The sequence below is a fragment of the Chiloscyllium plagiosum genome, unplaced genomic scaffold (genome assembly GCF_037043375.1).
Source record: "Chiloscyllium plagiosum isolate Xiang-an unplaced genomic scaffold, Cpla_swu_hap1 HiC_scaffold_6, whole genome shotgun sequence".
In the NCBI taxonomy this organism is placed as follows: domain Eukaryota; kingdom Metazoa; phylum Chordata; class Chondrichthyes; order Orectolobiformes; family Hemiscylliidae; genus Chiloscyllium; species Chiloscyllium plagiosum.
Window position 1 is genome coordinate 93,518,925 of NW_028270144.1, and position 16,293 is coordinate 93,535,217.

Consider the following 16,293-nt stretch of genomic DNA (forward strand, 5'->3'; position numbering starts at 1 on the left):
GCATAAATCGTTTAAAGGTTGATGGCTTATCTTGTTCAGGACCCACAGGTGATGGGTGTTGTTTGACTAAGGACACATAAGGATTGTACTGCTGGAACACTGTAGTAGTTAAGTTAGAGACATTTGTTGTGTCATTGACCAAGGAAAACCATTTTGGGTTGTAGTTCACTATCTGGCCTGGATCTATTTAAAATGATAAGGGGGGGTTGTTGCTTCAAAGTGAAGATTGGAAACTAACAACAATTTGTTTTCAGACAGAGGGTTTGAATTGCAGGTTTTTTTTAGAAGAAAGTCTGAAATCAAACATAAATTGTCAGGGTGTGATTCCATTGGATGTGAAATAGATTGATTGAAAAATGAATTAGATTCATTTCATAGTAAAGATCAAGGTGAGTGCAAAGAATCAGAAAGTTCACGTTCAGAGTTGACAACATGTGAAAGTCACTGAAAAGAATGATAATTCTCTGCGGAATAGCTGGAGTAAGCTACTTTGTTCTTTTGATGTAGTTTCTAGTGAACAACCCATTCATAAAAAAAGCACAATTAAAATTATGTATGGAACATTATAAGGCATTTGGCTTTGGAAAGGCAGTAGATTTATAATTTATTCAATCAATATGTTATTGCATCCTTTTAACAAAACCTAGCATCAATAGTCAGAATAGTAGAGAAGTGTTAATGGAGCCAAATGATAGAAATTGAAAGTGGACAAAAAATCATTTTAAAGTTACATTGACAATTTTCTCATCCCTGTCATCACAGATTAAAAATTCTACTCAAAGTTGCAGGCATGTTCAATGATGTACACACAACCTATTGAAGAGGTGATTAAATATGTGGTATATGCAAAAGGTTTATTATAAATCTTGCATTAGCATGAGACTTTAATAAAGCAGAGGCTATAGATGTAAAGGTGTGGCCAAGGATAGAAACATTTTCATTCCATATTCCATAGACAGGGTAACAGATTATGTTTTGACGGTAATACATGGTCAAGACAAAAGAATAATTGTGAAAAAAAACATGGAAAAATGGATAGGGACGATTCTGGGGGCATTGGCTAAATTCTAAACTGATCATGGAGAGGGATTTTGCCATTGATGAACTTATACTGTGAAGATTGAAGTTATGAACATAGTAGTCAAAAATACCTTCAGCAATGGACTTAGTGAAAGGAATCCTGCAGTGACTGATGACATGCTTCACAAGATTTTAGCTGACCAACTAAATGGAAAAACAAACCTGCCCTGACACAGACATTCTATATGAAGAATTCACTTCAGATGGTTTAGGGTATAGTCTCTATTAGTTGGTATGGGAGAAATCCAAATATACCTTCTATGATTAATCATAAGAAGGAATAACAAGTGATTTCAATGTTTTTCTGTGTATACAATGCCCTACATACAGGGAGTAGGACACCCACCAAGGCAGAATTCTCAGAGACAAATTGATGAGCCATTTGGCACTGTATAAGACCATGAGAGATAAACTTTAATCCTGCAGATTTATTATGTTACAAAAGAGAAAGTCAGAAAGAATTGAAAGATCTGTGTGAAGGGAAGGCAGTAATTCTCCAACATGGTAATCAAACTATTGAACTGCTTTCATCTGGGTTAATTGGGATTGATTATAAATTTATGGAATCTGAGCAACATACTCATTTGTTTGACAGGTAAAAGCAACAGAAGAGATAGAGTTGGTGCTTGACTGATGGTGGGCAAAGTGATAGTGATGCACAGGATAGGATCATGTTTCCCAAAGAACTACTGTTCTAAGCCCCCAAAAGAGGCTAGTCAATAAAACAATGCAAACATAGTAAGGATGCAGCAGGGAAAGCCAGCAGACAATCAAACATTGGCTATTCATTCAAGATGATGGACAAGAGATGAGAGCTGATGCTGGAAAAGCAAAGCAGGTCAGGCAGCATCTGAGGAGTAGGAGAATCGACGTTTCGGGCACAAGTCCTTCATCAGGTAGGGCTATATCTCAAATGTCGATTCTCCTGCTCCTCGGATGCCGTCTGACCTGCTGTGCTTTTCCAGCGGCACATTCTCGACAGCATCTGCAGTCCTCACTTTCTCCAAGAGATGAGAGCTAGTGATTTGCAAAATCATGGTAAAACTGGAAAGCTAGAAAACTCGTTGCAAGTTTCCAGAGCATGTCTGAAATTGACCCCAGGGGAATCATCATGTACTGGCAACAGAACTTTTAAATGTTGGAAGAAGTGGTCCCAAATGGGGCAAGTAAGGTGACAGTAAGGTTTGTGGCTTGGAGTTTCAAAGAGGCAGTTGTGATGAAGATGTCAGAGAGGACTCTCCTGTTGCAAATAAAGTAGTCCTAAAATTTTCTCAGCTCCCTTATCCTCCTATTAATGAGAATGTTGGTTGATTGATACAAAGAAAAAACATGGATTGAGTGATGCATGCAGGGTGTAGTATTTCTCAATAATTCCTACCTTGTTGAAGGTAGGCTGTAAGCAGCTGAAAAGCTGACTTGGCAAAGTACCATCAAGAGAAGGTCACCACATCTTTCTGATATGTGTTGGTGATTTTCAATGGGAAGGTTTTGAGGATTATGTGTGGTTGTTTATAGGTAAGACACAGTGGTAAGATTGGAAAGCTGATATTAGAATAAGATGGGAGTAAATTTGAATTGACAGTCATTCCTAGAAAGGGTTAATAGTATCATGATAACTCAGATGAGGTAGTCACAGAAACACAGCAGTTAATAGGCTTGAATAGGTAATGAAATTAACAACATATTTAGACAAAATGTAATGTCAGTTAAATACTGAGACTTAGTACTATGATGAAATATGATATAGTTGACGTTTTGAAGGAAAACATTAAGTTTGGAGAATTGTAACTCCAGGTTCCAAGCTTGGGTGATCTAAAAGATATGAAATTATCTCTTTTTAAGTGATAATTATATAGACAGATATTCATGTGCAGCTGAGTCTGTCATATTCTTGGTGGGTGAAAGTGGAAAATATTCTTTACCCTGAGAAACCAAGGAAAGAAGAGTGCTTACAAGTACTCTAGCTTTGGAAATATTGGCACCAGTGGAAGCATTTGATGTGGGATTGTGCTTAGAGTAACTTTCTGAAGGAAATTCTGTGCAAGGGACATTTTGGGCAATATTTGCCTTTTGAGAGCTGAAAAATAACTATTCTCTTTGGGATAGTGCTCACCTGATAGAGTGCTATTGAGAAAATGCTAAGGATTGACCTTGCTTGCAAAATAAGAAACGTTGGGGAGCAAAGGGATCTCTGAAACAAAATGGATAGAAAGCAAGTCAACAATTGCAAGTCTGATTTTAAAAAGAGGAATGCTTGCTTCAAATAACTAAAGTCTAGATTAGAGTGGTGCTGGATGCTGCCTGAACTGCTGTGCTTTTCGAGCACCACTCTAATCTAGACACTGGTTTCCAGCATTTGCAGTCATTGTTTTTACCTTTTTCAAGTAACTAAAGTCATAGAGACAAAGAATTGTGCAGCATGGAAACAGACCCTTTGGTCCAAGTCCTCCATGCTGACCAGATATCCTCAACTAATCTAGTCCCATTTGCCAGCACTAGCCCATATCCTTCTAAGGAGACAGTGAGGTTGAGAGTTGAGAGTGTGTTGCTGGAAAAGCACAGCAGGTCAAGCAGCATCCGAGGAGCAGGAAAATTGACATTTTGGGCCAGAGCCCTTCATCAGGAATGAGGCTGGGAGCCTCAGGGGTGGAGAGGCTCCCAGCCTCATTCCTGATGAAGGGCTCTGAACCAAAACATCGATTTTCCTGCTCCTCAGATGCTGCTTGACCTGTTGTGCTTTTCCAACAACATACTCTCAACCCATATCCCTCTAAACCCTTCCTATTCGTATACGCATCCAGATGTCTTTTAAATGTTGTAGTTGTACTAACTTCCACATTTCCTCTGGCAGCTCATCCCATATATGCACTAGCCTCTGCGTGGAAAAGTTGCCCCTTAAGTCCCTTTCAAACTTTTCTCCTTTCACCTTCAACCTGTACCCTCTACGTTTTGGACTCCCCCACCCTGGGGAAAAGACATAAAACATAGAACATTACAGCGCAGTACAGGCCCTTCGGCCCTCGATGTTGCACTGCCCTGTCATACTAATTTGATGCCCATCCCACCTACACTATTCCATGTACGTCCATATGCCTGTCCAAGGGCGACTTAAATGCACTTAAACTTGGCGAATCTACTACCGTTGCTATCGACTTTGGCTATTGACCCTATCCATGCCCCTCATGATTTTATAAACCTCTTTAAGGTCACCCCTCCACCTCCAATGCTCCAGGGAAAACAGCCCCAGCCTATTCAGCCCCTTTCTCTTGCACAAACCGTTCAACCCTGGCAACATCCTTGTTAAGCTTTTCTGAACCCTTTCAAGTTTCACAGCATCCTTCCCATAGCAGGGATACCAGAACTGCACGCAGTGTCACAAAAGTGGTCTAACCAATGTCCTGTATAGCCTCAACATGACCTATCAACTCCTATACTCAACATTCTGACCAATAAAGGCAAGCATACCAAACGCCTTCTTCACTATCCTATCTATCTGCAACTCCACTTTCAAGAAACAATGAACTCGCACTCCAAGGTGTCTCTGTTCAGCAATACTCCCCAGGACCTTACCATTATGTGTATAAGTCCTGCCATAATTTGCCTTTCCAAAATGCAGCACCTCACATTTATCTAAATTAAGGTCCATCTGCTACTCCTCAGTCCATTGGCCCATCTAATAAAAATCGCATTGTACCCTGAGGTAACCTTCTTCACTGTCCATTGCACCTCCAATTTTAATGTCATCTGCAAACTTACAAACCATACCTTCTATGTTCACATCCAAATCATTTATATAAATGATGAAAAGCACACTGCTGGTCATAGGCCTCCAGTCTGAAAAAGAACCCTCCACCACCACCTTCTGTCTCTGACCAGTTCTCGATCCAAGTAGCTATTTCTGCCTGTATTCCATGTTATCTAACCTTGCTAACCTGTCTATCATGAGGAACCTTGCTGAACTGCTTACTGAAGCCCATATAGATCCACCACTCTACCACTCTCAATCGACTTTGGTACTTCTTCAAAAAACTCAATCAAGTTATTGGGACATGATTTCCCATGCACAAACCAGGATGGCAATCCCTAATCAGTCCTTGCCTTTCCAAATACATGGAAATCCTGTCCCTCAGAATTCCCTCCAACAACTTGCTCACCACCGATGTCAGGCTCACTGGTCTATAGTTCCCAGGCTTTTCCTTACCATGTTTCTTAAATAGTGGCACCACATTAGCCAACCTCCAGTCTTCTGACACCTCACCTGTGATTATTGATGATACAAATCTCTCAGACAAGGGGTCCAGCAATCACTTCCCCAGCGGCCCACAGAGTTCTAGGGTGCACCTGTTAAGATCCTGAAGGCTTATCGACGTTTATGTGTTTTAAGACATCCAGCACCACATCCTCTGTAATATGGACACATTTCAAGATGTCAGAGGTTCTGAGAAGAAGGACATCTTGTGCAATAGTGAAGTGTAAGAAATTGAGTCAACTAATTATTTATTTTCATTGCATTGTAATTATTTAACTATGCTATAAATTATTTGTTTCACAGATCTGTTTCTTTCTTTAATAGGTAGCTGATGATGTTGTACAGATTAAAGCCAAGATGGATCAACCACTTGGCACTTCTGGCTGAAGATGCAAACTGTTGTTAAATAGATTGTCTAATGTGAGAATGACCCCCATTGAGGAGAGATTTCCCATGTTTGATTATTTACGCTGGATTAGCTGGTCTAACCCTGAGATGTGCCAGTATAAAAAGCAAAATTCATCCAGTCATTCAGTTTTTCACAATCCAGTTAAACAGTAGCTGTTAAGTGTAAGTCTGTGGTTGTTGGATAAGGATAGAAAAATACTCTGTTGTGATGGTCTGTTTGGTAGAATGCCTTCCTGACATTTACCGTGGGTCTGAAATGAATACTGCCATTTGAGATGGATCCCTCAGCCAGAATTCACTATCACTAGGTGGAGCTGTGGAGTGTGGAAGGCAGAGATGTTGGAAAGATAACTGGTAAACTGTGTAACAAAATGTGCACAAAACACCCTCTAGCAACTAGACATTGTGACCTTATTTGTGAAGCCATACTTCTCCTGCATGTTTACAGAGACAAAGTATTGCCTGGTCTGCACTGGTCCATAGTTTGTCAACAGCAGTAAAAAACCTTGGAGAAACATCATGTAAATGAATGATATTTAAATGATAGTAACAATATTTCATGGCAGTGGTTTACAAAGTGTTCTTGAAAATAGAAGTTACAAATGTAGTGCTACCATTGTAGTACCTGAGGTCATCTTGACCAGTTTTCTGTCTACCTAGAATGTAATAAATCTTGCAGATGTTTTCCATTGATTTGTGTAAAAACTGTGTACAAAACTATTTTACCTTAACTGAAGAAAGGCTATGTGAAATTAATGATTGTTTTGTTCCTTTAGAAATAACATCCATCTTGAATTGTGCTGGACCAGGCTTTGACTTTATAGCATCAGGTGACCGACAAGCAGAGTCGACAGTGTGATACTGGAAAAACACAGCAGTTCAGGCAGCATCCGAGGAGCAGGAGAATCGACGTTTTGGGCACAAGCCCTTTATCAGGAATCCTGATGAAGGGCTTATGTCCGAAATGTCGATTCTTCTGCTCCTCGGATGCTGCCTGAACTGCTGTGTTTTTCCAGTATCACACTGTCGACTCTTATCGCCAGCATCTGCAGTGCTCACTTTCTTCTAAGAAACACTAGCAGACTAATTCAGCGAAATTATTAACTAAATTCAGCTAATCAAGCCAATTTTTAAAAAAAATTACAGATGAGGGTGTCACTGACCAGGCCAGCATTTATTGTCCACCTCTAACTGCCCAGAGAGCAGTTAAGAGTCAGCTGCATTGCTGTGGGTGAGGAGCCATGTGTAGGCCAGATGATAGGCATTAGTGAACTAACTGGGTTTTGTCTGACAATCAACAATGGATTCATGGTCATTATTATTCTCTTAATTTCACATTTTTACTGAATTCAAATTCCACCATCTACTGTGGTGGGATTTGAACTCATGTCCCTGGAACAGACCCCTACAGGACAAATGTGTATATATAAATAAATTTCACATCGTCATTTACATGAGAAGAGATCCTTCTTCCAGGACTCCCAAAACATTTTTACTTGAGGTATTCAATTTGGTAAAATAGTCCAGTATTTGATTACTTTTATTTATTCATAAAATCCAATTGTCATCCTTTCAATATGAATTTCTTTAATGTATCGGTCTGTATGGGGATTCCTACACTTCAAAATCAAACATTGTTTTAATCCGTTAGATTCGACAGGCAGCTCTGATAGACCCAGTGACGAGCAATCAGCAGGCATTCGAGTATGCCGTGTTAAAACCACGATGTGCTCACCTTTGGGCATGGGTCCATGGCTTTTAAGTTAGGCAAGTCCTTCTGAACTCATCATGTATTCTGGTTTGAGAATGACTGATTGAGGAGATCAGTCTGAGTTAGAATTCCTTTTTTGTCAGTAGATTTAAAATAGCAACATTGCAAATAAATCAACAGGAATACATTTATTTTTCAAGTAAGGTTTTGTATCTCAATTTATCCATAAAGTATATATAAATAGAATTTCTCAATGTTGTGATTGTAATGAGGTCAGCCAGATGGATCTCATAGAATGAGTTCCTTGATTGGGGCTGTTAATCTAATCCAATAGGGAGTCCTGGCTGATTTTTAAAAAAGGGGTGAATGTCAGGGATATTGAGTTGCTGAATGACTGAATCAGTGAGAGTCAGTGTTATTGTCAAAGGCTGTGCATTGGTAAATAAAGAGTAATTGGTGATGGGATGCTGGCCTGTGAAGCGTCATTTCACTTGGCTTGCTTTTTGGGGAATGGGATGCTAGACTTTCCCTGCCTTGGGCTTAAGCTCTGAAATTCCTCCCATCAATCTCTCTCCCTCTTCAGCTTCCTCTGTTCCGGTTAGATGCCCTCTGAAAATCTATGTTCTTGACTAAGCTTTTGGTCACCAATGCTGATAGCTCATATGGCTCAGTTTCATTATTTGTTCATTCTTGTTGAGAGATTTTGCTGTTATTGGCACTATGTAAATGCAAGTTGTTACACTATTGCTTTGTACACCGGACAGTGCACTTGCTGACTGAACCACTGGGGGAGATGATCAGTTTCTGTCCCCAGTGTCATTACCACAAAGCACTCGATTTACTGTTGTTACTGCTTTAAAGCAAATCATACCAAACACAGAAATCTGAGACATAGGCTGTAATTCCAACTTGTATTTTGGAAGATAGTCTATGTTGTGAAATGAGATAATGGAGCTTTCTGTTCACTAGAAACAAACCCATTGTTTAGGAAACCAGATGTACAAAAAGCCTTGAGTACCTTGAAAGCCATTGCCATAGGTAGCGATACGGCAAATGGTTCTGATGATGAGAATTATTCAGTTTATCTGCTTTTCGAGCACAGCAACCATGTATATCATGTTTACGGTCTTATAATTGAGCACAGCAGTCTGTGTGAGTGCTTGTCGGGGGTGACTTGCTACTGCAAGAGTCCTGCTGGTTATGAATGTATAATTTAGGAATAGCCGTAATATGGTAGGTTTGCAGCAACCAGATGAATTTGAAGGTTGAAAGAAAAAAAAAATCTAATACCACCACTTTTTCAAGCATGCAGGTAAGGAAAATACAATAATTTAAAGTCACTCAATTGTATATTGGAAAATAAGATGATAGAAATAAGTAATTGTAGATAAGAGAATGCAAAATATTGTGAGGTCTTTCAGATTTACATATTTATATATTTGGAAATGTGTTATTAGGTGCATAGCAAGTAATGGATTTCATTGAAATGTTGCACTAATTACGTTGTTGATTTTAAATAGTTATCCTTCTAATGGCTTGAAAATTAAATAAAATTAGAGCTTTCTAGACAGATTATTTAATGACCATTTTCTTGTACAGTAATAAGATGCAACTTCTATCAGCGCCAATTATAGGGAATTTTCTTCTGGTTTTGTCATTGCGTATTCACTGTAGCCATTCCCTACAGTTTTATTTAGCATGAATGTTACATGGTTCAATGATCTGTCAACTATCAATGCTTAAACTAGATCTGCCTACACCCATTAATGATTAGCTGTTTTTGCGCTAATGATTCTTCAGGGATTTATGCGTAATGTTCTTCCAGTGGACTAATGTTTAATAAACTTCAGCCCATCTTTCAAATAAGTTTTCTCCCAACTCTCCAACATAATTACCCAGCCTTTCCTTTCTGAATTAAAACTGTACAGCCAAAGCCATGAGGAAGTGTTAGAATCACTAAGTGTTTATTTAAAAATTTTATGGAGAAAATAGTGAAAAAGCAAATTATTTTAGTGTGTATTTTAATTTATACTGGGTGTCTGTCTATAATTTAAAAGAGAAGCATGAGCTGTGTAACCGACTGTTGCAGAAAGATGATTTTGAGTACATTCCTCAACATATTAACTTGCTTTAACTGATGGTGCAAGCAGCTAGTGATAAAGACTTCAGGAATTGAGCATCAGAATAAACAGATTAATTCCCTCATGCTGTGATTAAAATGACATGTTTCTGTTGTGAGGTGCAGTGTCGATGCTAGTCTAGATTGTTGTATCTATTACAACTCATTGTATCAACCCACTGTCTGCTAACACTAAATTGACACCACACTACCAGTCACTAAGATAATTTTATCTGTGAAAATGGTGTCTCCAGTTAACTGAAATGGTCTGGATATTCTGGTCAGTTTCAATGCTGATCATGTTGACCCTACCTGTGTAAGTTTCCATATTCACGTAGGTTTAAAAAAAAATCTCAAGTCTATTAGTAAGTGAGGGGGTGGTGGATGTGTAGTCATGTTGGAACTCAAGTGGGTACTTGATGGAGAAATAGTCAGATCTGATGGGGTGAAGCTGGGAGCTAGTTGGACCAAGTAAGGAGAGGGTATAATTAGGCTGGGATGTGGTGCGTCGTTCACTTATGCTTGCTAATCATTTACTTGTTCATGGTATAACATTAAGTCAGAGAATTTGCATTAGTTCCTGTGCAGTGGAAATCCACTCATGCATAGTTGAAACCTCCTGGACAATTTCAAAACATTTATGTCAGGAATTCTTCAGGATTCTGATGTGAATACCCAAACTAAAGTCCAATCTTCAACAACACAAATACCAGGAAATTTCTGAACATGGTAACTTTCTTAGCAAATATACAACAATTTAATCATAGAGAATCTTTTCTTTATATTTTGAGGAATTTCGACAAGGAATTCTATTGACTTATTAGTCAATTGGTTATCAACGTCTAATTTTATTTATTCATAGGCTGTGGGTTTTGCTGTTTGAGCCAATATTTATTGCCCATCCATAATTGCCCTGGAGAAGGCGATAGTGAGCTGGCTTGTTGAACCACTAGAGTCTTTTGGGGGTAGGTGCAGCCATAGTGCTGTTAGCATGGGAGTTCCAAGATTTTGACCCAGTGAGAGGGAATGATTGCCACAATAGTTCCAGTCAGGTTTCTTTTCTAGATTGTGTATCCCACTTAGAAACCACCACTGTCTGTGTGGAGTTTGCGCATTCTCCTCGTGTCTGCGTGGGTTTCCTCTGGGTGCTCTGGTTTCCTCCCACAGTCCAAAGATGTACAGTCAGGTGAATTGGAAATATTAAATTGCCCATAGTGTTAGATACATTAGTCAGAGGGAGGTGGGTTATTCTTCGGAGGGTCGGTTGGGCTTAAGGGCCTGTTTCCACACTGTAGGGAATCTAATTTGATACTGAGTTTGGGTTCAAACCAGATTGGTCATAGCGAAGGTAAAGTCAAGAACTGTCTTCAGACTTAACAGTATTTATTATACTTTCATCCTGACTTCTATTATATCTCAGATCATAGAGTAACAGGCTCTGACAGATTCACAACGATCGACAGCACAGGAAAAGCCCCTTTGCCCATTGTGTTCATGCCAATCAAAAAACAACCTAACTATTCCAATCCTGTTTTAAATTGACCCCCTCTAATTCTAAGGCTGTGCCCTTAGGTCCTAGTATCCCCACCTAACGGAAATAAATTCCTAGCTCCCACCCTTTCTAAGCCATGCATTATCTGTACATTTCTATTAGAACTCCCCTTAATGAATACAATGCCATGATCCTCAGAACAGTTCTGACCTTATGGTGAGAAGGTTGTTGATGACACAGCTGAAGATGATTGGATCTTGGACAATGCCCTGAGGAACTCCTGCAGAGATGTTTTGGAGCTGAGATGATTGGCTTCCAACAACCACAGCCATATTCCAGGTATGACTCCAACCAGTGGAGAGGATCCTGATACCCATTGATTCCAGTTTTCCTAGTGCTCCTTGGTGTCAAGGCTGCCACTCTCACCTCACCTCTGGAATTTAGCTCTTTTGTCCATGTTTGAAAGAAGGCTGCAATGAGGTCAGGTATCGAGTGGTTCTGCGGAACCCAATCTGGGTGTCACTGAGCAGGTTATTGTTAAGCAAGTGCTGCTTGATAGCACTGCTAATGACACCTTCCATCACATTACTGATAATCAAGATTAGACTGGTGGGGAGGTAATTGGATAGATTGGATTTGTCCTACTTTTTACGTACAGGCCATACCTGGACAATCTTCCACATTGCCAGGTAGATGCCCCTGTTGCAATTGTATTGGAAGAGCTTGACTAGGGGAGTGGCAACTTCTGGACCACATGTCTTCAACATTATTTCTAGAATGTTGTCAGGCCCTGTAGCCTTTGCAGTATCCAATGGCTCCAGCTGTCTCTTGATATCACACGGAGTGAATCAAATTGGCCAAAGATTGGTATCTGTGATGCTGGGGAACCATTGGAGGAGGTCGAGAAGGATCATCCACTCGGTACTTATGGCTGAAGTTTGATACGAGAGCTTCAGTCTTATCTTTTTATACTAATGTGCCGGGCTCTTTCGTGGGCCTCCTCCTCTAGTGACTTGTTTAACTGTGCATCACCATTCACAATTGGATGTGGCAGGACAACAGAATTTAGATCTGATCTGTTGTTTGCGGGATGGCTTAAGTCTGTCTATCACATACTACCTATGCTGCTTGGTATGCATGTAGTCCTGTCTGGTAGCTTCACTACATTGACACCTCATTTTCAGATTTGCCTGGTGCTACTCCTGGCATGCCCTCCTGCACTCTCTATTGAACCAGGATTGATCCCCTAGCTTGATAGTACTGGGTAGAGTGGTGGTCCTTGGTTTAAGCAATCAAAAGTAGAGGAAGCAGGTGAGTTTCCAGAAAAGGCAATGGAACTTCAATTCTCATTCATTTTGTTTTATTTGTTCAAAGCACATTATTTTACATATCACAGAAAATCTGTTTTCTATATTCTTCACTCAGTAGACATGAGTGACCAATCCTTTTCTTTTTGAAGTGTTTATGCAGTATTTTATAAACCACAGCGTGGAACTGACTCATTATGTAAGGGCTTTCAAATTTTCTATTGACATTTTCTCTGGTTAGTTAATGCAGAGATACCTTATTTATCTTGTTGCTAGGATACCTTTGCTTGTTTGTACTGCTCTCACTGGAAGTTGTTAAATTAAACACTGCAGCCAATTCTTTTTTAAAAAGCCTTTGGTTTGAAATACAATGGCCATGAAATAACAACTGAGGTGGATCAGGTCGTAGAAGATCAGGTGTATGGCAGCTGTCTCCATGGCAGACTATTCTCCTTGTGTCCTTATGTCAAGGATGAACAGCAGGGGAAGTTTAAAGCTATCCTGGTATTCACTCTTTTATACCCACCTTCAGCCTTGGAAAATTTGGGCAAAGCTCAATCTGCAAAAGAGGCTCTATTATTTGCCTGGGAAAAGGCAATTATTCCTGGAGAAACATTGCACTCATGAAGAGGTCCACTTGCTGCAGTGGAATTAGAGGAATTGAAGACAATATTCCTTTAGAATTCCTCCATGCCTTTGGAATGGCTTCTGGTGCCAATCAGAGACTCTGTCGAGCTATGGGGCACTGATCTGTTAGCCTTGCAAACTGTATGGCATGCAAGTGGTCCCATTCCCAGGAATTTAGATGGGGTTTTGACCTGGTGTTAAAATGCATGGGATTTTCCACTGCTGAATAACTGCTGATGAAATGAATTCCAGAACCGATGTAAAGGTTTATGAGTAGAAAACATGGAAATCCACTTGAAACCAGTTCTTTAAATACACAGATCAGTAGTTCTGATGACCTATGTTCAAGAACTACAGTGTGCTGAACCACACAGTACACTTGCAACATAATGTGGAAAATTGCTTACATTTATTCTATCTGCAAAAAGCAGGGTGAATCCAACTCAACTGAAAATTGCCCCATCTGTCTGTTTTCAATCACTCTCAAAGTGATGGAAGTTGTTTTTGACAGTCCTACCATGAACCACTTACTCAGCATTACCTGTTTGCTAACCATCGGTCTGGATTACAGTAGGCCCATTCACCTTCTGATGTAATCTTGATCCAATCATGAACAAAAGAGCTGAACTCAAGCCAGGAAGTGAGGTCACTGCCTTTGCCTTTGACTCTAGCTTTGCTAGCATCCCCTGAATATACTTTGTAGCTTTGGTATCAATGCGGATCAAGAAGAAATCTCTCAGCTGGTTAGAGTCATACCTGGCACCGTGGGTAATACCTGTGTTGTTTAAGGCTGGTCTTCTCGGCCACATGTCATGTCCACAGGAGTTCTTCAGGGTAGACTCTTATACCCAACCTTCTTCACCAATGGTCTTCCCTCAAACATAAGCACAGAAGTAGGGATGTTCACAGTGCAATCGTAAATATCCAACACCATTCACAATTCCCTCATTGAAGCAGTCCATGTCCTGGTGTACCTAGATCTCTTGGGTTGACAAGTGGAAAGAAGCTTTGCACCATGCTAGTGCTGGGCAATGACCATCTTCAGTAAGAAAGAATCTAACCATTGCCAATTGGCATTGCCTTTGTTCAATTCCCGGCTATCAACATCCTTGAGGTTACTATTGAAACTGAACCAGCCATATAAATATTGTCAACATGTCTGGGAATTCTGCACCAAGTAACTCGGCACCTGACTCCATAATCCCTCTCCACCATCTATAAGGCAAAAGGCAGGAGTGTGATGGAATGCTCCCCACATATCTGGATGAGTGTAGCTCCAATAGCACTCAAGAAGTTTGACACCATCCAGGATAAAGCAGCCTACTTGACTGACACCCTTTCTAATCCTTTCAACATTCATTCCTCTACTACCAATGCATATGCCTGCCATGTGTACCATCTACAAGCTGCACAACAGCGTGTGCAACATCAAACTCTCTACCATCTAGAAAGTTTAAGGGCAGCTGATACATGGCAACCACTACCTGCAAGTTTCCCTCCAAGCCACCAGCCATCCTGAACTGGAAATATATTTTTGTTACTTAACGTCACAGGGTTCAAATCCTGGAATCCTCTCGCTAACAGCATTGTACATGTACTTACACCAAATGGACTGTGGCAGTTCAAGATGCCAGCTCAGCACTACCTTGAGGATAATTAGAGATGGGCAATAAATTCTAGCTTTGTCAGAAATATCCACATCTTGTGTATAATTGGATTTTTAAGAAAACAAGCCGATTCCTCATTTGCCCTGAAGCACAATTTGCAGTTTCTGGCAGAAAGCCATGTAGTTAATATTTTTATAGAACCACAGAATTATTACAGCACAGAGGCCATTCTGCCCATCAAGCCTAGTGCCAAAATTCTACTTTATCCCCATAGCTGTGCACACTATTTCCATCCAAATAATCATCAGTGTCCTCATGAATGCCTCAGCTGAACCTCCTCCACCACATTTCCAGGCAATGCCTTCCATGCCCTAACTACTCGCTGTCGGGGAACAAAATTCCTCTTATCATCTTTGCTTTTTCTGTCCATCACTTTAAATCTATAACTCCTCATTTGTGTTCCACCACATTCTCTGTTTTCATTCTTTGTCACTGCAAATTCCAGTGAAAGAAGTATGTTTAATATTTTCTGCCAGTACCCACGGCAACAACAAATGTAATGGATAATTACATGAAGGGGTGCACGACCCATTATTTTATTGAAAAATAAAAATGAAAATTAAAGAGAAAGTTCTAGATGTACTTAGCAGATTAGTCAGCACCCACACAAGAAAAGGAGAGCTTAATAATTTAACTGGCTTCCATCAGAGTTTACATGCATTTTTGGTTTTTGTCCTTAACACTTCACTTTCTGAAGGGTATCCTTTTGTATCATGCACAGAACAAACATAATGTTGATGCAGAATAATTTTGTACTTGCACTCAAAGTAGACTTTACGAACAGTGAAGTGTCCTTTATGAAATGTAAGTCAACTTGAGTAGATTTCCGTGGAGAAGGTGGAAAGGTTGAACCAGGAAAGAACCTGACCTTGCAATCTCATTTATTTTTTTTAAAAAAAGAGTCATGTTCTCATTATGGGGAGGCTGTGTTAAACGGAGAAAGGTTTACCACACCAGGAGGCAGCTCTGCAACCATCATAAAGCCAGGTGGGTAACTGGGCCAGTCCATTCAAATATCTGCCTCCTCTGTTCATTGGCCCAGTTTTCAAACATCCCCAAGGCCTTGTTATATCCCTCACAATGTCCATTTTCTCCATTAATTCCTCTACTTTCCCTATGTTTCTCATGGGCCCTTATGTTACTCATGCTTTGTGAATTATCTATAGCCACTCGCCAAATATCCACTACGGGCAGACCTTATGAGTCATGGGATTGAAATGGTGATTTAAAAAGAATTAAACTTGTAACAGTCTGATCAAGCTGTTAGTCAAACATCATAAAGAGGAAACAAAATTCTCATTTATACAACTCATTTAATATTTTTAACCCCTTTTGAGTGGGCACATCTTTGCTAGCTATCGTATATTATGGGTATATTCTGACAAAACCTTAAACGCTACAGTCCTTTCAAAGACAGAGCTTCACATTTGTTAGCACCCATTGAACAGAGACTGCTTATTAGCTTGGGCATTTGCAGAATGGATGGTAGTAATATACTCAAGGAATTTTGATACGGTCTGGTAGCTGGAGCCAGTGAACAGTGGTATGTCCTTTTAGGCATGACGTAAAGACCCTAAACGTTAGATATTTTACCAGAGAGTCACTAGCTGCCAACAGAGGAAAAATTGGTGAA

General features: G+C 40.0%; 1 protein-coding gene across 3 annotated transcripts in view; it reads left to right on the forward strand.

Moving 5' to 3' along the window:
• Positions 1-16,293, forward strand: part of wdr95 (WD40 repeat domain 95) — a 131,549-nt gene that overhangs the window by 13,313 nt on the left and 101,943 nt on the right. Inside the window, exon 1 of one of the 3 annotated variants that reach the window (XM_087988210.1) lies at positions 8,344-8,760. The exons of the other annotated variants lie outside the window; for them this stretch is intronic. Coding sequence (XP_087844336.1) covers positions 8,701-8,760 — 60 coding nt within the window. The 5' untranslated portion in view covers positions 8,344-8,700. Of the gene's footprint in view, positions 1-8,343; positions 8,761-16,293 lie in introns of those variants that run through there. 3 annotated transcript variants of the gene reach the window in all.